The 23,703-nt window shown below is 35.7% G+C and overlaps 1 protein-coding gene across 1 annotated transcript in view; it reads left to right on the top strand.

Annotated features, from left to right (window-relative positions):
* Positions 1 to 4,959: 4,959 nt before the first annotated feature.
* LOC145671076 (tripartite motif-containing protein 2-like) overlaps positions 4,960 to 23,703 on the top strand; it is a 52,971-nt gene continuing 34,227 nt past the window's right edge. The window contains exon 1 of the mRNA XM_081739813.1: positions 4,960 to 5,183. Within this exon, the coding sequence (XP_081595939.1) occupies positions 5,164 to 5,183 (20 nt within the window). The 5' untranslated portion in view covers positions 4,960 to 5,163. The remainder of the gene's footprint in view (positions 5,184 to 23,703) is intronic.

Here is a 23,703-nt window from a genome sequence, read left to right as displayed (position 1 = left end):
AATTCAGCTAACCAAGAACAGGTTATATTTTTTCCGTTAAGCATTTGTTCAAATTGGAAGTGGTTCAAATTGATCATAATGCACGTATTTTTAAAATGTTCATATAATTTATTCTTATATTGAATTTTGAGCCCCCAAAAGCTTTAGATCTAGAAATAAACTCTGGCATATGTGCCTGGTAAATGGATTGTATTTTTCCGGGTTCCAAAATTGAAGTTAAGAAGTGGAGTGAAAATAAATTTAATTTCTATAACTTCAAGAAAAGTATTAATATTGCACACGAATTTTGTTCCTTGTCACCGCTTAATGAACTAGTAAATTTCCCTATAGCGGAAAATGTCGGCTTCCACTGATTTTTAGAACAATCTTAATTATAAATACATACTTCACTTCTCTAGGTTTGTAAGTCCAAGCCCAAAATTTGGTAGCCAATAACTTGGGAACTAAAAGTTTTCACTTAACCAAATTTGAAATATTAGTAAACCTTAACAAGCCTAACATGCATGTAAAATAACGTGGTGTGCACGTGCAGATATTTAATTCTTCAGTTATTGGCTATCAAACCTAAAGTTTGGACTCAAGTAAGTACGAAACCGAACTTCAGCGACAAATAATTTGAGGACCAAAGATCTGCACAACATAATATTTCATATACGTGGTAAACTCATACAACTCTACTACCATGCCAAATTTGGACAAGATGGGATGAATTGTTTCAATCACATTTTAATGATTTTTTAAAATTTCACTTAGCTCAAACTCAACTTCGATTTACAATAACTAGGAAATTAAAAATTTGTACGCCATAATATTTCATGCTATGCTCGGATGCGTCAAACTTTACCACCATATCAATTTTGGTCAAGATCGGTTAAGTTCCATTGATCGCGTATACTTTTCTTTGGATATTGATATTTTTAAGAAAAATCAAAAGCTGATAAAAAAGAAGAAGAAGAAGAAGAACGGTAAGAATATTAAATTATTCAGCTTCAGTGCTTTTTTCCAAGCACATAACTTGGAGATCCCCCAGAGTTGACCAACTCTTCCACCCCTCGCCGAAGTTAAAGCAAAATTGCGATTGTTCCTCACTCTTGTGCAAGATACGCCCTTTAGCATACACTGTCTAAGTACAATCCCTTCGCTCCCAAACAAAATTTTCTGGAAGAAAGTTTGTTCAGCTGCTTGCACGGAGTATTTCAAGCTACATGTTCATGATGAAACAGGAGCGGAGGTAGAAATTTTGAAAGGAGGTAACTTGTATCGAATGTCTCTTTCATAAGTACTGACTTATTACTTCCGCTCTACACCTTGTTAACAACCTTCCTGTAACAGTATTTGAGCTCGCTGGCCTTTATTTTTTAAATTTGTATCGCTGGCCAGTTTGAAAAGGTTTATGTTAATTTGGTGCCAGGGATGACACGGCGTATCATCATAAAAAAGCGTCTCGAATAATTCTTACTTTTTTTTCAGTAAGTTAAACTTTAGGCGTGAGAAGGTTTATATCTCTCCTTTCTTGCACAAAAAGATGGTAGGTTCAAAGCGGACGTAAAATGTGATTTGGTACAAAACTTTCTCACCTACGAAGGAGCCTTATGAGTACAAAACCTTGTCACAACGACTTCTTCAGTTTAGTGTTTTATATATCGTTATATATGTAAACTTATAAAGTAACACATAGATAATTATATTATAAGTGAAATATGCATAGATTTTATAAAGTAACACATAGATAATTATATTATAAGTGAAATATGCATAGATTTTTATTTTTCCTGCCCAAGACTGAGCTTTGATTGTTATTTAAACTGTATTTATGATTTTCAGTGATTCATAAATTGGTTTATGTATAACTTGGGAACTCAAAGCCTTCACTACTTAATATTTCACACGTTAACAAACAGATCAAGGTATACCACCATGCCGAGTTTGATCACGGTCGGATGAATTAGGTGTACCGGTATGGGTTTTGGCTTTGGAAACACATGACGCAAAATTTGACCACCCACAACTCGGAAACCGTAAACCTGAGCAACATAATATTTCATACTCTTGTATAGCAGGTCAAAGTCTACCACCATATTATAAAATGATTTGATGAGTTAGGTTGAACTTATAAAATATGTACTGTCCTTAATATTTCAGAAAATATGAAGAACGAAACTAGCTTCGATGGATAAGATTTATCTTCATTTGGGTTTATTTTACGATAATATATACGAGGAATGTTCAATTTATAACCGGAATTTCTTTTAATTCAGGTGTTGCTGTGCGCAACTTGGCGTCCGTATCCCATCCTGTTTTCTGCGATAACCGACAGTTGAAGAGGTAGAGTCTCAGAGAACGGCAATGGACGACAGTAACAAGCCTGGCAGTGTGAAGCTGTTGATCCCAGTCGAGTAGCGTTGCATAATCAAGTTCCTCCTGAAGGAAGGCATGGAGCCTGCTAAAATCTTCAGAAGATTAAGTGCGCAATATGGCGACGAAACTCTCTCTCTCATTCGCAATTGTACGAGTGGTGTTCAAGCTAGGAAGAGAATCCGTTCTCAACGTGGCCATTATTCCACGACGAGTTACTGCAGTTAACGAAACAAACATTCATCGGAAACATCTGCGTGCAAAAATAAACATCTGCGTGGGAAACGTGGAAACAATCATCCACGAACACCTTCACTTTCGGAAAATCACAGCTAGAGGGGTCCCAAAAGTGCTAAAGTTCGACCAGAAGCAGTGTACGGAAAACGTCTCGTTTCAGCATCTGTAGCGATTTCAGGGAGAAGGCGAGAGTTCCTTGCAAAAATAATCATCTGCGATGAGAGCTGGGTACATTATTACACCACGGAGTTAAAGCGCTCCACCATGGAGTAGAGGCAACCAGACTCGCCTCCGCCGAAAAGATTTAAGGCACAAGCGTCCGCTGGCAGTGATGCTGACGGTATTCTGGAACAAAGACGGGGTAATATGCACTGATTTCCCGGCACGTGGGACCACAATCAATGCAGCATACTATGCCAACCTCCTCCGGACCAAGTCAAAGAGGCTTTGAGAAAAAGCAGCCACAGATAGTAAAAGATAGAGTCTTCTTCTTGTATGGCAACGCGCGTCTTCGTACGGCCACGACGTCGGTCACAGCTATCACTAAACTTGATTGGGAGATCCTAAACCATCCCCCGTATAGCCCCGATCTCTCGCCTTGCGACTTTCATCTATCTATTTGGTCCCCTCAAGAAGCACTTGGGAGGACAAAAATTACACACTGACGACTAAGTCAAAACGTGTTGCTTAAATGGCTTAAAGATCGTCCCAAAGAGTCCTATGATTCTGTGATACGGGCATTCCCACACCGATTGGACAAGTGTGTGCGTGTACATGGGAAGTACCTTGAAATTGATTCGCATGTTATCTTTTCTGTGTAATAGAAAAAAGAAATTCCGGTTATAACTTGAACGTTCCTCGTATATACTGTATGTTATATATTCTGAACTAGTTAATTTTTTACTCTTCTTGTATATAAAGTAATAGTTTCTGGGCCACATGTTATATAAGTATTGATTATTATTATTATTATTATTATTATTATTATTATTATTATTATTATTATTATTATTATTATTATTATTATTATTATTATTATTATTATTATTATTATAACCCCAGAAACTAATTGAGTAAATTGTTATGGATGCATTTTATCTCGCGAGATTTGGGGCGGCGAGATTTTGTTCGTATATGGCAAAATATTACCCTCTGTAACAATTGGGGATATTACAAGGTGACCAGAACTTTTACTTTTAAAAACGGGACGCATACGAATCGGCGACGGGGGGAAGGGATTTCCACATTGCATTTTGGGACTCAGCAGTGTTTTCAATTTACAAAATACACAAGTAAGAATGATAACACAGCGTTTCTAACTTAGGTACTACCCAAAAATACTTTTAACTACTTCAACACTCAGAATTACCACTCGATTCCCACTTGAACCACAGAACACTCAATTCTCATTTGAATATTCAGAAGTTCTAGGCACGGGTGAACCTTCCCAATGAGTGTTAGTACGGAAGAGTGTAGAATTAACATTGACCATTTACATTTTGAATAATAATTACGGGACACCTGGGTCATGTTTGCTTAAAAACGGGACATGTAAGCGTCCCTTTGAGAATCAGATAAAAAACGGGACAACGGTTGAAAATAAGGACCAGTCCCGGCTAAAACGGGACGTCTGGTCACCTTGGGATATTAGGTAGCTTGTATTAACAATAGACTAGAAGCAAGTTTTTGGTCTAATGTATTGATAGAAAAAAATACTCCTATCGCCTCATGTTGTTACCAAAAAAAAAAAAAACTCAAAATCAGTTATATTTTCCCTTGAGGAAATGCAGTCCCTTTTGGATTCGTCGCTGGATTCATGTCACAATTATATTTGAGCATTAATATTTATGTAATCACAAATTCGTTGGTGGGCAAACTGAAAAATAGATAAATAAAAAGTTAAATGTAAACAATTAGAGATCTTAGTTAAGCACGATAACTTATAGTGTACAACCGGCCGAAGGCTTAGGCGCAACAACTATCTAAGTAGGAGGAAGGATTAAAAATTGCACTTCGTTCCGTTTTTATATCTTATCATCCCCATTTCTAGGCTATATCCGCCACTGATGTGCTCCCTACTTCCATTTCCTTGAACGCCACTGCCTCTTTGACAACACGATAAGAGTTCATGACAAGTTCAAGATAATTTAAACTTTATTTCTTTAAAAGTTACTGACTTTCCAAGGACTGTTTTATTTCGCACACGTTAAGTATTTCCTACAACTTCAGCCATATTCAAGGACATAGACTACATATACTCACTAAACCTTTAACTGGAAGAAAGAAAGAAGAAAAATTGAGATATTGAATAGCAAGAAAAGGGTAGAAAGAAAAGTCGCGTTGCTTTCGCGTGTTCATTTTAACGAAAGCTGTTCTCGACAGCGATGAGACAAGTCAAGTGTCGACGGGAGCATTCGCACATGCACGAGGTTATTGATTTTTCTTCACACAAAGCTGAATTCTATGTTGGAGAGTTCGCTGGCTGTATCGTCAGGTGCACTGTACATTTTGTTATCACTTGTGTTTATTTACTTCACTACATCTCTCAATGGATAACGACGCAAGTACCCAATGAATTGCTGTTCAATACTGTAAGTACTATTGTTATCACTAGTGCTAGAAAGTGCAAATAAGCATTAATACTAAATTCTAGTTCTTGTTTATTATTATTATTTGTTTTTATTCTAACCGGTACGAAAACAAAAACAATTTGTGATTATCTAAATAATGGTGATTTCTTTTCGAATTTAATTGTCTAATATGAACACACTTTAAGTGCTAAAAATGCACACTGTTTTAACATCTCAATTATAAAATGAAATGAAATCTTTCAGTTTTACGTCCCACGATTATACCGGCTAGGCAAAAGGAGACACTGATCATGAGAAACGAAAGGGAATGGTGGAATGAACAAAGTGGGAGGAAATGGGACGACCCCGAAAATCAAAGGCACACGATGTTTGTTCAATACAAAGTTCGTGTGGCGCGAGTTGGGATCGAACCACAGACCCCATGCACCAGAGGTGAACGCTCTACTACCTTTTTTTTAAGTTAACAGATTCACCGAACGTACCCCATTAACTTGCTTAACTATTTATTACTAAGTTTTTATTGTTTTACTCGCTTAACTCGTTTTTCTATTAACCTAGAACGACAGGGACACGAACACAGAAACATCGAGGACAGTTGAAATTCCAAATGCTCTCCCACCGGGAATCGAACCCGAGACCCTGTACACCAAAGGCACACGTGTTAGCCACTAGACTAGCGGGCAGGGCACCACTGGGCCACCGCAGCTCCATCTTAATAATAGTTATGTTAAAAGTCAAGAACTTCATTTAATATTTTAGTTATATAGGCCCTATGCTTACAATAACTTTATAATACAAAGAAGAACATAAAAAATATGTGTCTTAAAATACAATTAGTTGATCTTTAATTTTAAATAAACAATCTGTTGTATACAGATGCACTAAATGTGTTCGAGTTATTTGTTAGACTTGAACGTGATAATTCGAATAAACTTCCACGTAATATGAGTTACATATATGAATAAAGATCTGATGTTAGAAGGGAAGGGGACGGTTGGTTCTAGCTAATGGAAAGTCACTTGTATAATTATGTACGACCTGTTGAATTAATGCATTTCAGTGGCTGTAATTGAATAAGTAAAGCAAAAGTCGTGCTCGGGTCAGTCACACACATAAATAGCATGTGGAACACAAACAGTATGTTTTTATAGTTAATTAATTTTATTGTAATTATGGATTATTTTTACTGACACATTTATGTATTTTCTCTAAATATAAGTTGTTTATATTTTACAGAGCATGCTCAATGTTTTACCTTCAACCTGTAAACACTTTTCCGTAGTGGCATGCTTCCTGAATATGTCAAATACTTCCTACGAAATGTTCCTGCATTTCAAAATTATCCTTTCCTTATGTTCTCAGTATTTTTACGATATGTTTATTACGCAACTAATCTTGAGTGGTCCCACGGGAAGAAATCTAAAGATCAAATCCGGTTACTTGGGAGGCTTGAAAAAGAAAATCTTTTTGTCTTATCCACTTGTAAGGAAATTTACGATTAACAAATAGAAAGTCTCGTTCAATCAATGCAAATTGTAAGAGTAATTTCTTGTATTGAGAGAGAGAAAATAATAATATTATTATAAAACACGTTAGATATCTTTTCTAATGGAACTCATAGTGATAATCCATAGAGGAAGTTAGCAATACATGGAAATATGTGAGTTTCATAATAGCGTCAAAAAATACTTTTTTTTTTTTTTTTTCATATTCCAATGCATATCATGATTGTAGAACCATTTTGTATTCAACCCTCTTCTACTACAGACTAATAGCGACAATATGTCAATGCCATGACCAATGACGAACTATAAGAAGGGAAAAAAGAAAAGAAAAGTATACACAGTCGATAGCCCGAACTTAAAATCTCCCAGGGTGGTAGGTGTGGGACACAGGCTCTATTGCTGAACTACTTGTCCACCAAATTTCGTCCAGATCCGGCCAGTAATTACGAAGACATACCGAACCACATACAAGGCGATCCGAGCCTGTCCCTGAGCGAGTTCGAGTTCAAATATTTATTTATTTATTTATTTAAAGAAAGAAGACAATTAATATATTGGGTGTATCCAATATATTAAAGAATATACATAAAAATACATAAACATATTAAATTATAATATAACAATATATAAAATATTAATGGAATAAAATAAAAGAATAAGAAAAATAACTGCTACAGAAATTAACAAGTAAATTTTCTATTTATAAGTGCTATTACCAGTGACGACGCGAGAGGGGGTAAGGGGGCGAGCGCCCCCTAGTAGCTACTTCTGCCCCCCTGACTGCCACCTAGATTGCCCCCCCCCCCAGACTCATACAATCTTTAAACAAACTACATGTAGTATTTTATGAGTATCATAACCAGTCTCATTGTCAAATTGTAGTCTACTTTCCATTCATTTACTATGTGGCAAATTAGTCCTCAAGCTTTCTTCTTTGAGCGTCTGGGTATGCACGCATATTTCTGTTTTCTAATTTAGCGCCTTTTGAGGTAAATTTTAGTTATTTTCTTATGATTTTTAATTATTGTGCCTAGCCAACAATAATATATTTGGTCGACTTGTTTTCTTCTCATTGGATCAACTTCGATTGGAAACAAATGAAAGGTAAAACCAGTTACGTAACTTGTTTGTGTTTATCCAGGTTTGAAGTTTTCAGTTTCATATTTTGTTTTATTTAAAACTTCTTTTTTTCTGAAACATTATTCTCGGCTTTCAATATTCAGAGGATGTGCTTATAACAGTTTAGTTTACAACTACCAGGGCTTAATTTTTTGAAGGAGATAAAAAGAGTTGTGTTTTCCCTTCCTGCAAATAAAAACAATAAAATTATGGAATTAAATTGATTCCCAATAAAACGTATTGTCAGAGTGCTGATCTTTCGTTACTAATTGGTATATACTAGTGCTCCCTTACTTATTTTGTTTCAAAGTACTGACGTGGCGTGTACCATATTGACTAGGAACTGCTGAAAAATTCGTAGCCCAACCCAGAACGAGTGCACGTGGAATGGTGAAGTTTTATTTCTTCTACACTTCCCCCGAGAGTCAATATACTACCTTGTACAGTACTCCAGTTTTTGAAGAAAAGTTAAAAAATCTGAAGATTTCCTTGCACCACTGTTCGTAGCACTACCCTATGAAATCTAAAATGGCATCCTTTCAAGTGTTATTTAAGTTTGGGAAATAAGTACACGTAATAGTTAGACGGAGCTAAATCTGCGGAATAAGAATGATGATCTAGACATTGAAATCCTAGATTATGTAATGTCAGTTGTGTGTCGCAGGGACTTGATGGACAGGTGTATTCTCCTGAAGGAACAGAATTCCTTTCTTTTCATTTTCCGCGGCGTTGAACTTTGAATTTTTCTTTCAGTTTTGTAAGTAATGTAGAGATTCTGGATTAAATATCTGACCGTTGCGGAGGTAGTCTGTGAGTACGACTCCATACTTATTCCAGAAGAATGTTGCAGACAGTTTCTCAACCTACTTCTGTGTCTTGAACTTCTTGGGGCGATGGAGAAATGAGTGCTATTACTCAATTGACTGTTGTTTCGTTTCAGGATCATAGTGGTACAACCATATTTCGTCCATGGTTACTATTCGTGAGCGAAATTGATCAGCATTAGGGTCAAATTGGAAGAAGACTTCTCTTAATGCCGTCACTCTTTTATTCTCCTGACAGATATTTTGGGAACCCATTATGTCGAGAACTTGAGCATACCCAAGCCATTCTGAATTATGCTACCAACGAGTTCCAAAGAAATGCCCAGAATCTCTGACACAAGTTTTGCTGAGAAGGTAAAAACAGAAAGCGTGGTGCAGCCAGACCTCAGACTATAATAAGTATATCGTGAGTTTACTATACACTTTAAAAACTATATAAGTAATAGCTTAAATTCTTTTTGTCACTCAAAAACTGGGGTGGCCTAGGTCCTCCGGCCCCGGGCTATATCCACCACTGGCTGAAATGCTGTAATTTTCAAGAATAATGTCACAAATTGCATCCATGACTTCGGGAAGAGTCATTGCTTTTAATCATCCTGGATGTAAAGCATAATTTGTTGAGAAATCACCATGTTTATACTAAGGCACTTACTTCTTCACCACTGTATATAACGAAGGAGAGTCCCGTGGGGTTTCACTGATTTCCTTATTAATTTACTTCGGTGACTTTGCTTTGTGGAACAAAACTGTTATAACAGTTAGGATCTGGATGTTCGTGAAATTCGCTGTTTGGACACACACAATCACTTCAGAGGCCTGAGAAACAATAAGAATTTTATTATCAATATGAACATTTGTATTTGTACATACAGAGATATGTTATCCTAAACTATGGTTTCATTTTTCTACCTAGTACCTACTCTCCTTCTGGATTGGACCCAGGGGCGGATCCAGGACCGACTTCTGGGGGGGCGGTGGGCTGTCATACTGCTACTTTTAAGGGCTCCAAACTTTGGGATGAGTTTTATTTATATATATAAAATAAGAAAGTTTCTTCTTCTGGGGGGGGGGGGCAATCGCCCCGATCGCCCCCCCCTGGATCCGCCCCTGATTGGACCATGACATTTTCAGCAGCTCCTCGTAAATTCTCTCTCTCTAGAGAGAGAGAGAGATACGTAGCATATAGTTACTAGACGAATGTGCTACTTGTAGCATACGCGAAAGTAATTCAATTTATGTTTAGGCTTCAAAAGTTTCATTGAAAAATATTTCATGTGCAGACGTTACTTATTTGTTAGTTACAAATTTTACTTAAAATAACTTTAATTTATAATCATATAGGTCTAATATAAAAACAGCAACGATATATACAATGTAATGTAAAATAAGTCAAACGTAATAAATATGTCATTTTTGGTATGGCAAATAGCCGCCCCCCGAAAATGTATCTGCCCCTCCTTTGCCCCCCTAAGAACTTAAAGCTGGCGTCGTCACTGGCTATTACTTCTCTAAAAGAAATCGGACTTCCTAGATTCCCTTTATTAATAGAGTTTAACGTACCCGGTATTCAGAGATGACAGGACTTCAGACTTCAAGAAGTCATGTCTATCTTCCGGTGTCGGGTAACTTAATTCAATGCACTTATTTCTATATTGCGAATTTTTTGTATGTTTTATGCAAAGAATAAAAAAGATAGAAAATGGCTCATATAAGCAAATTTTTGTGTGTGAGCCTGATTCTCGTGTTTTATTTATTTTCTTATCGTAACATATGAGGTTTATAATTCTTACTTTTAGCTAACAATAGTTAAAAAAAAAATAATAATAATTTTTTTAACCACTGTAATATGAACCTTATATATGTTTTGAAATTACTTTCATCTTTGATTCGGAGTGGGAGTTCATTATAGATCTTCGGAGCTCTGTAATGCGTTTGGTATCGAGTTATAGATTTACTCGTTGTTTTAATTTCTAAATTTTTGTTTGTCACATTTCTGGTTATATACGTATGTTTTATTACTTCCCATTTGTTTCTGTTCTTTTTAACTTATATTAATACCTTCTGCAAATATAATTTTCAAAGTGGTAATACTGAGAATTGGTCATAGAGTCTATCTAGTCTACTTTCAAGTCCCTTTTTTAAACATATTCTTACAATATTATTTTGCTGAACAATCAGAGGTTTTAAATGAGTAGGGTAAGCAGCACCCCAAATTAATATACCATATGTAAGTATACTATTTACAAGAGCATAATATACAGTTCATAATATTTTTATGCTTACAATGTTTCGTAATTGAACAAATTTATATAATAATTTTCTTAGTATTGTGGCGATATGTGTAATGTGAGAAGACCATTTTAGATGCTTATCAATAAATATACCTAAGTATTTTACTTTATGTTCACTAAGAAGAGGACTACAGTTACATTTTTCAGTATTTTAACAATAATGCAATTTTAGTGACATGTTTTCTGGCTGTCCTGGTGAAAACGTTATATACCTGTTTTTTTCAGCATTTAATACTGACTGATGATTATCAAGTCACTGTTTTACTTTCTTCATTTCTGCTTCAGTTTTCTTGAATACATCTTTTACCATGTTTTACCATGTTTTACCAGTAAATATAAGTGAGGTATCATCAGCAAATGATTGTATATGCCCGTCAATTTTTAAATTACACAAATCATTTATATGAATTAAAAATAATATTGGGCCTAATACAGTTCCTTGAGAGACTCCTTGTTTTACATATAAATAATTGCTTTGAAAATTACCTATTTGGACGGCCTGTTTTCTGTTTTTCAAATGACTCTTAACCCAAGATAGCGATATACCCCTTATTCCACATCTTTCTAGTTTATATCATGATTTTAGAATTTTGTGTTATATTGTGTCGAATGCTTTAACTAGGTCTAGGAAAACTGCAATTACTTTTTCAGCTTTATCAACATTTTTACAAACAATCTCTGTTAAATTGTATACCGCATCTGATGTACTTTTTTACCTTTTTGAAATCCATATTGATTTGAAGAAAAGAATTTATTTTGTTCAAGAAAATTAACTAATCATCTCTTCATACATTTTTCTAACAGTTTAGCACAGTTACTGTGGATTGATATAGGTCTATAGTTATTAGGATCAGCCTTTGAGCCTTTTTCATTATATAGGTTTTATTACAGCAGTCTTAAAATCATCAGGAAATACACCTGTTTCTAAGCTTAGGTTAAAGATATACTGCACAGGTTTTAATATATTTGATTTCGTATGCTTCAATACACATGCTGATAATCCATCTATACTAGATGTTGTTTTTGTTGATAATTCATTTATAAACCGTTCAATTTCCTGTTCAGTGATTGGAGTGAAGAATATAGCGATCTTGATTACTTACACAATGCAGAACTGTAATCTCTCGTCTCGTCTCGTCTCGAATTTAAAAACGTATTGTCGTCTCGTGGATAAACAACTCTTTGATGACCGCCAGCAACAGTTTCTCCATCTTTAAAGGTATTTATTAATCCTCTGATTAATTGATTTGCCTGTTAAATTATTCTGTAAATGATCTATATATAGCTTCTATGAAGCCCCATTGCTCCACGTACTCTAAGCTGACTCATCCATTATTTATTAACACGGAATCTTCTTCACGTTAAAGTCTCTGTATTTGCAACAAATAAAAGAAAGAAAAAGTACAAACAATCGTAGCTAGCCACGCAAAGTTCATCCTTAATTCTTGGTTTGCGATTTTTGCCTCACCTTGTATATGTCAAGGTAGTTAATAAATTAAAAAAAAAAAAAAAAAAAAAAAACTGTTTATTTCAGAGGGAGTACATACACTTTTAACTGACAATTTTGTTTTCCTATTCAATAGTCTTTTCAATGAAAGAATATCCTTTGTGAAATGCCATTTTTCCAGTCTAATGTAGTTAATATCTTTTAGTCTGCTGAAATAGATTATTAACTAACTAACTAACTCTATGGCCTATGGAACCCGGAGGTTCAATGCCGCGTTCACAAAAGCTCTCCACTGACTTCTATCCTTAGCTAACTGGATCCAGTTTCTACTTTGTATTCCAATCTCTGTGAGATCCATTTTAATATTGTCCTCCCATCTGCGCCTAGGTCTTCCTAATGGTCGTTTTCCGATTGGTCTTCCAGTCAAGACTTTGAAAGCGTTTCTACTTTCTTCCATTCTAGCTACATGACCTGCCCACTTAAGCCTCCTAGACTTGACGACCCTAACAATGTTGGGTAAACCGTATAAATTATATAGTTCCTCGTTATGAAGCTTCCGCCATTCCCCATTCCCGTTTCTCTTGGGTCCGAATATTCGTCTCAGGATCTTGTTCTCAAATACTTTCAGTCTATGTTCTTCCCTCAGAGTAAGTGACCATGTTTCGCAACCATACAGAACAACAGGCATAATTATCGTTTTGTATATTTTAAGCTTCAGATTCCTCAGCCTGAAATAGATTATTTATTTCTTTATGTACAGTAGGCTATATAAACAAGAATTTTAGGAATGGTCTAAAAATGCACCAAAAGATTGCGATCTTGGCCAATAATTGGTTTCTGAGTCAGGGGCCACATCTGTTGTTGTTTTACTTTTCTAAACAATAACACACATACAACTCGTAATACATAAATAAATAATCTATTTCAGTAGACTAAAAGATATCAACTGCATTAAACTAGATGAACGCCATGCTTTCTAAGGCCATATAAATCCATTGTCGTCAATTTTCTGGAAGACTACTCTTGAGATTCACGCTCAAAGCATGTAATTTAGTTCACTTCGATGTTATCTATCGGTTGATGTGTGTGTTTGGACAATGTTATGTTTAAACAATAATTAAAGTATAATAATTAATAATTTCGGGCCATATCTGTTTAGACTGATTAGTGTTTATACTAGGAATGGCTAAAAATTTTCCGGAATCCAGATTCCGGAAAATTTATTTTCTGGAATCGTTTACTTCACTTTCTGGATTTCGGAAAAATTCCGGATTTTGCAAAAATTCCGGAATTGGGAAAAATACCGGAATTTAGAAAATCCCGAAAATCGAAAAAATTACGGAATTAAGATAAATTCAGGAATTCGGTAAATTCCTGAATTCTGAAAAAATCCAGAATTTAGAAAATTCTGAAATTCAAAAATATTCCAGAATTTCCCGATTTCCGATTTTTTCCGAGAGAATTTTTCGGAATATTTCCGAAATCCGAATTTTTTCAGAATTCCATAATTTTCCGATTTTACTTTCTGGATTGTGAAAACTACGTAAAAATTCGGGAATTAGCCATCCTTAGTGTATACTTTAGTGTCAGTTTCATTTTAATAGATGTGATTATTGTACAGTATTATTTTTTTACGTTTTCAAAAAAATTTCTTGATATTTTCGAAAACTTACGCAGGAAGATTTACACTCATCCTTATCATTTTGTTCAGCTCAATGAAACCTATCAATTAGTATATTTATCTTTGCACTTTTTTTTTTGTTAAACGATAATAATAATGTAGAATAGGAGTATTTAGAATAAAAATGGAGTCCATTGTAGCTATAAGATTACCTATTTTCACTCTTGACGTAGCAAAGCTAGGTTTGATTCCCAGTGTTCATGTTTTGATCTGCGTTAAGATGTAGTGTGAAAGAGTCGTTTAAGAGTAAAATAAATAAATAAAACAAGAATCCAAGTCACTTCTCATATATATATATATATATATATATATATATATATATATATATATATATAGTGGCGGGTCCAAGGGAGGCTATAGGGGCTATAACCCCCCCCTTGACGCTCAGATGTACACTGGATAAAATGGGCTTCAATCCTGCTTTTACACTGGATAAAACGGCAAAATATGGTTTAGCCCCTCTCTTGATCATATCCTGGATCCGCCCCTGTATATATATATATATATATATATATATATATATATATATATATATATATATATATATATATATATATATATATATATATATATTATGTATACTTTTGTATTCCCTAGTAACATTATTTATTTTCGTGAGAATATTTGAATATTTTTCACCCAAAAAATCTTCATTCTATTTTGACTTTTATCTATGTAGGACAGTAAAAGTGATTTTTTTTCTTTTTATTTTGTCGAAGGTGGATTAATGGTAAAGCAGTAATCTTTTATGATTCTATCCAAGGCCATGTAATTTTGTCGATTGCAATATCCAACCGTAAACTGTCTCAGAGCTCTTCCACTTCCTTGTTTCACCAAATTTCTACATCACAATTCACTGGTATCTATCAGCTGTCTTCTTTAGCCTACAGGCACGTCAAAATAAATTTTTCACTTGCTTTCTTTTGCTTCCACTTCGATCTTTTTTACCGTATTATATATAGCAGCGATCTGCAAAAGAATAAGGTGTAATTATTGTAATTACATATATTATTTGGAACTCAACGTTTCTTTTAACCACCAAAACTTTATGCAATAGGAAACTACAAAATGTATCCTATTTTAATTATCAACGACTCGATTATAACAAGGGTGCACTGTGCCACAGTAGCAGGGAACTCACGTAGGTGATAGAGGTCCCTGGTTCAATCCTATGCCAAACAAGTTTATGGGGAATTATATCGTGTCCATGAGTTTTTTCTGGATTCTCCCGTTTCCGCTCACGTTCTCATTCCACCAATTTTTTAATCATTATTAATTTTTATTGATCATCCGTCTCCTTTACCTTAAATGGCATAACCATTGGACATTAAACCAGAAATTTCAATTTGATTCGATTACGACAAACAATGTGATTTTAAAAAATAGCTCATTTAACACCTATAAAATGCTATTGAGTAAACTGATACTTATTCCTTATACTTTTTATAGACTATAGTGCAGAAATTTGAGGGGCTGAAAACTGTGAATCGCCCATCGAGATTTCTGTCCTATAAGAAAGTACCATGTACCAAGTAGTAATTATTATAATAAATTATTTATAATCAGGGACAAGCCCGACACTAGTGTTGCACTCGAGATAAAAAATAATGTTTCTCGTCCCGTCTCGTAAACTTTGTATAAATATCGTTCGGTCTCAATCTTGATTTTTTTTCTCATCTCGCTTCGTTTGGAAATGTACGCTCATGTCCAAAACGATTGTCGCATATCTAACTGTCTTTTTGACAGAATATAATTTGATAATGATTTTGCAGGGTACTTTTAATACTGATACTATGTGTATAATCGGAAATGTATATTTGTGGTAAATTTAATAGGAAAAAATATTATAAATACGAAAATTAGAAAGAGTAAAACAAAATGTTGCGAAATAAACAAGAAAGTTTTTTTTTTCGTTTTATTGTTGTTATTTACTGCTCTTTTGACATGAAATTTGCCACATACATGTCTTTGCCAATTATACACATGCTAACATCATAAGAATTACCGGGCGAATTCGTTATCAAATTAGATTCCTACAACAACATATTTATAGACATGCGACAATTAATTTTGGACATGAGTGTACATAAAAATATATGCCTTGACTGCTTTTTCCTTATTTCATCTAGAAGTTATCAGTAGTCTATCCTCTCGCGTCACGCGTCACGAGAGGTGACCGAAGGGCGTGTTATATGAATATTTCAATATATTTGTTATTGCAATATATTGTATGACTAGCTGAAATGTTCGTTCTTCACGTGTAAAGTTTGTGCAAAATATTTGAAAAATAAAGAAATAAGTAAATAAGGAGGAGCATCATATTTGGTGTTGGTCCTGTCAATATGAATAAAATAAACAAATAACAAAGAGTAACACCTTCTAGTTGCCAATGTTAATATACATTATAAATTATAAGTAAATAAATAGCAAATAGTGACGTCTTCGGCGCTGTTTCGTCATTATGAACGAATGTTGTCCTTATCAATAGAAGAGAAATAAATTATTAATGAAAAGCAACGTCTTAGGCGTTGCTTTTTCAATACCCGGGCCAGCTAACATATCCTTTGTTGTCTAAGTTTGGGCTTAAATGCCATCTGGACTTACACCAATCAGCTTAGCAATCCGAAATCTATGGATTCGACACAATTCATATAACTGATGTCGGTCACTTATTTTTCGTCCAGCCCCGCCATGACGATGGGTGCTAAATTTGGACTTAAACGGAGTCAGAAATGTTTCTATTTGTCTCAGCAGCTACGAAAACTATGATTGAACACTAATAACCGTCGTACCAGCTATTTATCCTTTGCTATTATGCAAGCCTACATAACAAATATGTAATGTTGGTTGGATAAGAAAAGATGTGAAAGAATCGGTTACGTCCAGAAATTTTGAAACACTGCCAATGGTCTCGAACCGAAAATCGAAAAACGGCTTTCCGCGCAATTACTCAGTGAAGATCTGTGTAAAAAAAAATAAAAAAATAAAAAATGGTGGCTCTAGGCGACTCTTTTCTATGTGCAAATCTGATTACAGACACACACACACACATTATTTTATTATTATTACAGGCAACTTATGTATCTTTAAACATTGATAATTGCTCTTCATTGTGTTAGTAAAATCACTATATCAATTAATAGTTTTTGTACTATGAATCATGTAACGCTAATACAATGTTTGAAAATTTGAGACTTCGTTGAAGGACTGTTGCCCGTGTAACTCGTGAAATTTGTCCTCTTGTCTCGAAAACGAAATTAGAATTGTAATGTTTCAAGTCCCGTATCGAATTTAAAAAGATACTTCTCGTTTCGTTGTCGATGATAACAAAGGAGGGACTCATTTCTGGACAAAGAACTGGCGTGCAAAAAGTGGTAAAAAGTGGGTTCTTTACAATACTCCGATCTTTCAGCTTAACGTCCCACGATTATGCCCGTTAGGTTAAAGAAGACGATGATTAAGGCAAGTGACTGAAGGGGGAAGAGTTGGTAGAATGAGGTGCGTGAGAAAACGGGAGTACCCTGAGAAAACTCACGGACATGATGTTGTCCACCACAAACTTAGTTGGTGGGAATCCAAACAGAAACCCCATGCACCAGAGGTAAGCGCTCTACCACTGAGCCACCATGCCCCCTTGCTTTCATCATTGGTTGGTACGTACCATACAGGGGAACACCCACGGAGAGGCTCCCCGGGTCTGGATCCTCTCCAACTTCGTAATTCTTTTTAAACAATATACTTGTATATTAACTGCACCAGAATAGCACTCATGGGGCCAACTCGGTTTTGACTTTAGATCCTCCCAAGTAAATGTGTGAAACCACCGCATCACCATCCTGAAGATTATGGTCTGTGTTTGGTGGACTGCATGGTGTATCGCGCAGGCGAACTGCTGCCATCTGGCCAGACGATCAGTGCAACTATACCTACAACAAATGATTGATTGATAAAAGTTTAACATTCCTTTTCAACACCGAGTCATATGAGGAACTACTCATTAAAGTGAGATTCGAACCACTATTAGGATAAGTATCAGAAAGAATTACCCCTAACGGGAATCGAACTACGGACCACGGGCACGGGAAGGAGATGCATTAGCCATTTGGCTATGAAAGGGTTACTTATAAACCACGGTCCCGGTGCTAGCGAATTGGAGAGATGTTGTTCTACAAAGCTACATATGCTGCTATGTTTATGTAGGACCACATTATCGGACTTTATTCGGAAATACCATTACATATCCCCTTGAATTTGCACTGGCGTATTACTATTTGCTGCATTCCTTGAACAAAAATCTATTAATGTTTCGAATCCTGAGAGAGGTAGCCCACACAATGGACGATTCTTTGATTCATGTTCCGCTTAACTCCATGGTCGTTGAATCCGTAGTTTGGCGAGTGTTGCTTTGATAGGAAATATTGGGTCGGTGTATGAGTGCTGTGGTTCTCTTAACATTTCCATTCAAATCAGGGGTAAAAGTGAGGGGAACACGAGGGATGGCGTCCCCCACCTCGAAAAAATATATACGGCGTCCCACCAGTTTCTAAATCATTACAAAAGGTCAAGATAGGGAGGGGGAACGGTGTAACGTCATCTCCTACCTACCGTCTCCCTACCTTTTGAGATCCACTTTTACCCCCGATTCAAATCACTAACCATGTAGTAAGGAAACCGCTAGGTACATACATAGGGATAAGCACGAGTCGAGTCGAGTCGAGATTTAAGCCTGTCTTGACTCGTCTCGAGAAAACGCTGTCTCGATTCGACTCGAATTCGAGACGAGACGTCTCTTAATTCGAGTCGAGACAAAATATACGAGTTAAAATATACGCACACATTAGCCACACCATTATGATTACCTACCTAAATGACAGTATGTCCACGTATAACAACGACGACGCGTCTTGGCATAGACGCAGTGATCCTTGGTAGGTCGCTGGAGAGGGGGAACTCTCAGAGCTCCGGGGGCAGTATCCCCAAAAAACATGTCTGGAAGAAACACTGCATCACACTCCTGGCCTTGTGACATGGTGCATTATCTTGTCGAAAAATGCCACTACCGTTTGGGAAACATAGTCGTCATGAAGGGGTGTACGTAGTCTGCAAGCAGTGTGCGATACACCTCGGCCGTCATGGTGCCTTGCTCGAGCTCCACTAGACACGCATGCTCACGTGAATGTTCCCCAGATAATAATTAAGCCGCCGCTAGGTTGTCTCCGTCCCTCAGTATAGGTGTTAAGGAGCTGTTCCCTTGGAACACGACGAATTCGCACCCTCCTATCGTCATGATGAAGAAGATATCGGGATTCATCAGATAATGCAACGCTCTGCCACTGCGCCAAGGTCCAGTGGCGATTGTCACATGATGCCGATGTCGTGGTGTTAACATTCGCACATGGATGGGTCGTCGGCTGCGCAGGCCCATCGTTAGGAGTGTTTGGTGCACTGTGTGTCCAGAGTAGTGTTGTGAAGGCCTGAAAAGAAAAAAACTAAAATTTTGGGTATATCAGTTTGTTAATTCTTTTCCCGTGCTTGGAAAAAACGGAAAATTTGGGGAAAATTGGAATTTTTGAATATTTTATTATATTATGCTTTCAAAATGAAAACTATTTTATATTTACTAGTTTATAGTTAAGATAATTGAGTACTTATGTTTCTTTATTAGAATAGGGTAATTTTGTGCACAACTCATCCAAACACTTTAAAGTTAGCACCGTGATAGAATGGAGATATGGCAACAAAAGAAACTAAAATATAATATTATTTAGCTTAATTAGTATAGACGCATTAAAATTATCTTGAGCAATCTTATGAAGTTCCCCCCTTATGACAGGGAAGTGTTAAAATAACGGGTCCAGAATCATTTTAGTTAATATGTTAAATCAAACATATATTTTATAGAGATGTCTTCCTTGTGCTATGTAAAATTTCCGGAAATTTTGAATCGATTAGAAAAAATAATTTGTTCGGAAATATTGGAAAACCTAGAAAATATAATTTAAAACTATTTCTTTGCCTGATGCTAATAATCTTACTCTGGTAAAATCCCTCTTTATTCTTTGTATATTTTTCGAATAACTCAAAAAGAGAGAGGATCTTATTTACATATACACACATATACCGCACAAGTCAGTAAAGTTGAGCAGCGAGAAATATGTTAAAGGGTTAAGTATGTGAAAGTTCCGTTCGTTATTATTACAGACTAGCAGAATACCCGTTCTTCGCATGGGAAGAATAGTTTCATTTTGGACACAAAGGGCACCAAAACTGTCACCAATGAACTTATGTAGCCCCAAAACTATGAATTCGACATTAATATCGGTAATTTTCAATTATCTTTACATGTCACCATCTCCCCTTAGAGTACTAATGGGGCTGAATTATGATTTAAACGGCCGGAAGTGTCACTGTTCATCTCAGCGACCCCAAAAACTATCTATTCCAGACTAATATTTGTCATTTTCCCCTCTCCCTTTCCCTCAAGTTACACCTTCAAAATGAAATAATAAAAGCCAGCCTCATCTGTTGAAAATTTTATCGAGGTTGGTGAAATTTCCAAAACTCAGGTTTTAATTTTACTTTCGTTTTCTGATTTCTGGTAAAATCCTCTCTCTTCATATATATATATATATATATATATATATATATATATATATATATATATATATTTCGAATAACTCAAAAAGAGATATCATCTTATTTACACATACACAAATATACCGCACAAGTGAGTAAATTTGAGCAGCGAGAAATATATTAAAGGATTGAATATGTGAAACTTCTGTTCGTTATTATTACAGACTAGCCGAATACCTTGCACGGGGAGAATATACGTTTCATTTTGAACATAAAGGGCACCAAAGCTGTCACCAATGAACTTATGGAGCCCCAAAACTGTGAATTCGACTTTAATATGGGTATATGGACAGTGAAATATGCCAAATTGGCATAATTCCCCAACTTTACGATTTTTTCAGGCAGCTGCTACAGGTCTACAAATTTTTTAGTATAAAGGTATGACCCCGGACTACATGCACACACAAATTCAGACTTCTACGTCGGTTGCTTCCTCTTCCGAAACATGTCTTCAATGTCCAAAAATGTTGCTACTACAGCTACTTCATCCCTTTTAAGTGGTTTTAGACAAAAATGTTAAGAGATCAAAGTTTTAGCTCTGCACAAGTTGGAAAAGTCCAGCATTTTCAATTTGGTAGGACAAATACATACTAAGATATTCAAAACAATGTAAACGCCTGAAATCGAGAAAACACAAAATGGCGGCAGCCGCTGAGTCGCATGCGATGTTGAAAAAAATAATTAATTATGGTTTTGAAGTACTCTTATATAGGATAAACAATCATGAAAAAATTAGATTTTTTGGAGATGGTCAAGCGGCATATGCTTGATCACTTCGAATGGATTGACTCTGCAGTAGTCCGGCCTTTAGTATGATGCTAATCATACGTATAAACGACTCTGCATGAGTAGCGGCTAGTATTAGTGTTGCAGCGTCCACCGGGTCCAACCATACCCCCTTAAAAAATCGTTACTCGACTAACATTTGTTACTCAGGCATTCTTAAAAGAACTATACTTATATAACAGAGAAATGATTGATGTAATCTAAATGTTTTATTTTACGCCTCATCATGTACTCTTTCTTTTCTTATAAAATAATATACCATTTTTTTTTTCTAAAAATATAGGTGACAGTAAGTAAGAATTACTAATCTTCTTTCCGGGTGCAGAATAAGACGAGTTTCGATATTACATAGACGTATTGGACACCCTCAAATAATTTGGATCCTCCCAGCAAACATTTCTTGGTGTAGAACTGGCAATGCTGTTTATTTTGACGTTCTTTGAATTTGGCTTCTGTTACATGCTCATCCTACATCTGACGGGTTTCAAAGTTTGCCTTCCAGAACTATGACATTCCTAAGCATTGTTTCCTCTCATATGGAAGTATATTGTGTTCATCGTGCGTTGCTTACAACCAAGACGGATGATTTGGAATGTAGTCTTTCTTTTACGCACGTGTGTGTGTGTGTGTGTGTGTGTGTTGGTGTATATGTGATATTCGCAATTCATATATATATCTCTTTTATATCAACTGTTTTGGCTTTTGTATCTTTTGTAGCTGTATTTTTTGAATCAGCTATTTTGGTTTTAGTTATTAGATTTATCCGCATTGTGTGTGCTATAATTCTGTAAATAACCTACAAATTCTCAATGAATTCTATACCATGACTTCTGTAAATAACTTACAAAAAAAAAAAAAAAAAAAAAAAAAAAAAGCAATTTTCCAAGCTCTCCACTGAGGAAAAACTTGCAATTAAGGCTTAGACAAAACAAGCAAAGGCAAATTCAAGAGTATGTTCGAAAAAACACCCGGTTTAAATTCACAGAACATCTTATGACAGTAATGTTGTTTGCATTAGATATATTTCCTCGATTTATTTTAAATTTTCCTTGATAAATTGTGAATAAAGTGTGTTCAATTTATTTGTTTTTTTTATAACACTAATCTCTTCCACGAACTGTCTTCAGTCTACGCTAGAGAGGAATGTGTATCACTGTCAGGGACTGGGTTTGCTGGAATGAATTGTTTGCAATTATCTAGAATAATTATTTAGTGAATCTACAAAGCTTCTGAAATCAATATTAACTATACCCATGACATGAGCAAAAGATGACAAGCGTTTTTCCATGTCGAAAATAATTGACACTTTCAAGGAATTGAATGTCCCAAGTAAGGTTATCACCATTGGTTATGCTTTCCATCGAAAAAGACTTAATAATGGGAATACCGGAGTTCAACCAGCATGTATTAGACAGATTCGCTCCAATCAAAGAGAGAAGAATGGACTTTACTAATTAAATAAGGTGACTAATCGGATAAAATGTTCTGCATTTTATTTTTATTTTTTAAAACAGAATTTTCTTTAATTTAACGCGTCACATAGCATTTGCATCTAAAGTTATGCTGATTAGTGAATGAGTCAAATTTATATCTTCTGTTTCCGATTCAGTGTTTCTTCCAGACGTTTTTGGGGAGCACTGCCTCCCCGAAGCTTTGAAAGTGTTCCCGCGGAGGAGACGAAAATAATATGTCCATAATATAATAATAAATAGAGAGTTCCGGTGGAATACTAAGTGTGCCCCCCCCCCCGAACGTTGTTTCTGAAAGAAACACTGCTCCGATCGTTCGTACTTCAACACCCGAAACCACAACCCAAACCGAAACATGGTATGCAACAGACATATTCCGCCTTATGCAGAGTCGTTTTGACACATGATTAGTGCAATACTAAAGACTTTGACTAACATAAGTTTCCTGCAGTAGTCAAACCTTTAGTAAGACGCTAATCATGCATCAAAACGACTCGGATTTTCATGTGTCCTTTACCTCCGTGAGTTGCGAGCGATTGTGCTAAACAGCCAATGAAATCACTCATCGGAGATGGCGCGCTACACTCGCGTCAGAGTAGAAATTTGTTGAATTCTGACGGAAGTAGCGCGCGTACACTATTGTATTCACTGACTAACATGGCGGAAGTCGCAAACTTTCTATTTTACGCATGCGCATTAGCTAGGGAGTAGTAATTTGGCGCAATACACGCACGGATGTATGAAAACGAAAATAATTTACGG

This window comes from Thermobia domestica, chromosome 15, assembly GCF_964235325.1.
Source record: "Thermobia domestica chromosome 15, izTheDome1.hap1.1, whole genome shotgun sequence".
Classification (NCBI taxonomy): domain Eukaryota; kingdom Metazoa; phylum Arthropoda; class Insecta; order Zygentoma; family Lepismatidae; genus Thermobia; species Thermobia domestica.
Note: the sequence above shows the minus strand (reverse complement) of the source record. Positions and strands in the feature narration are given on the sequence as shown.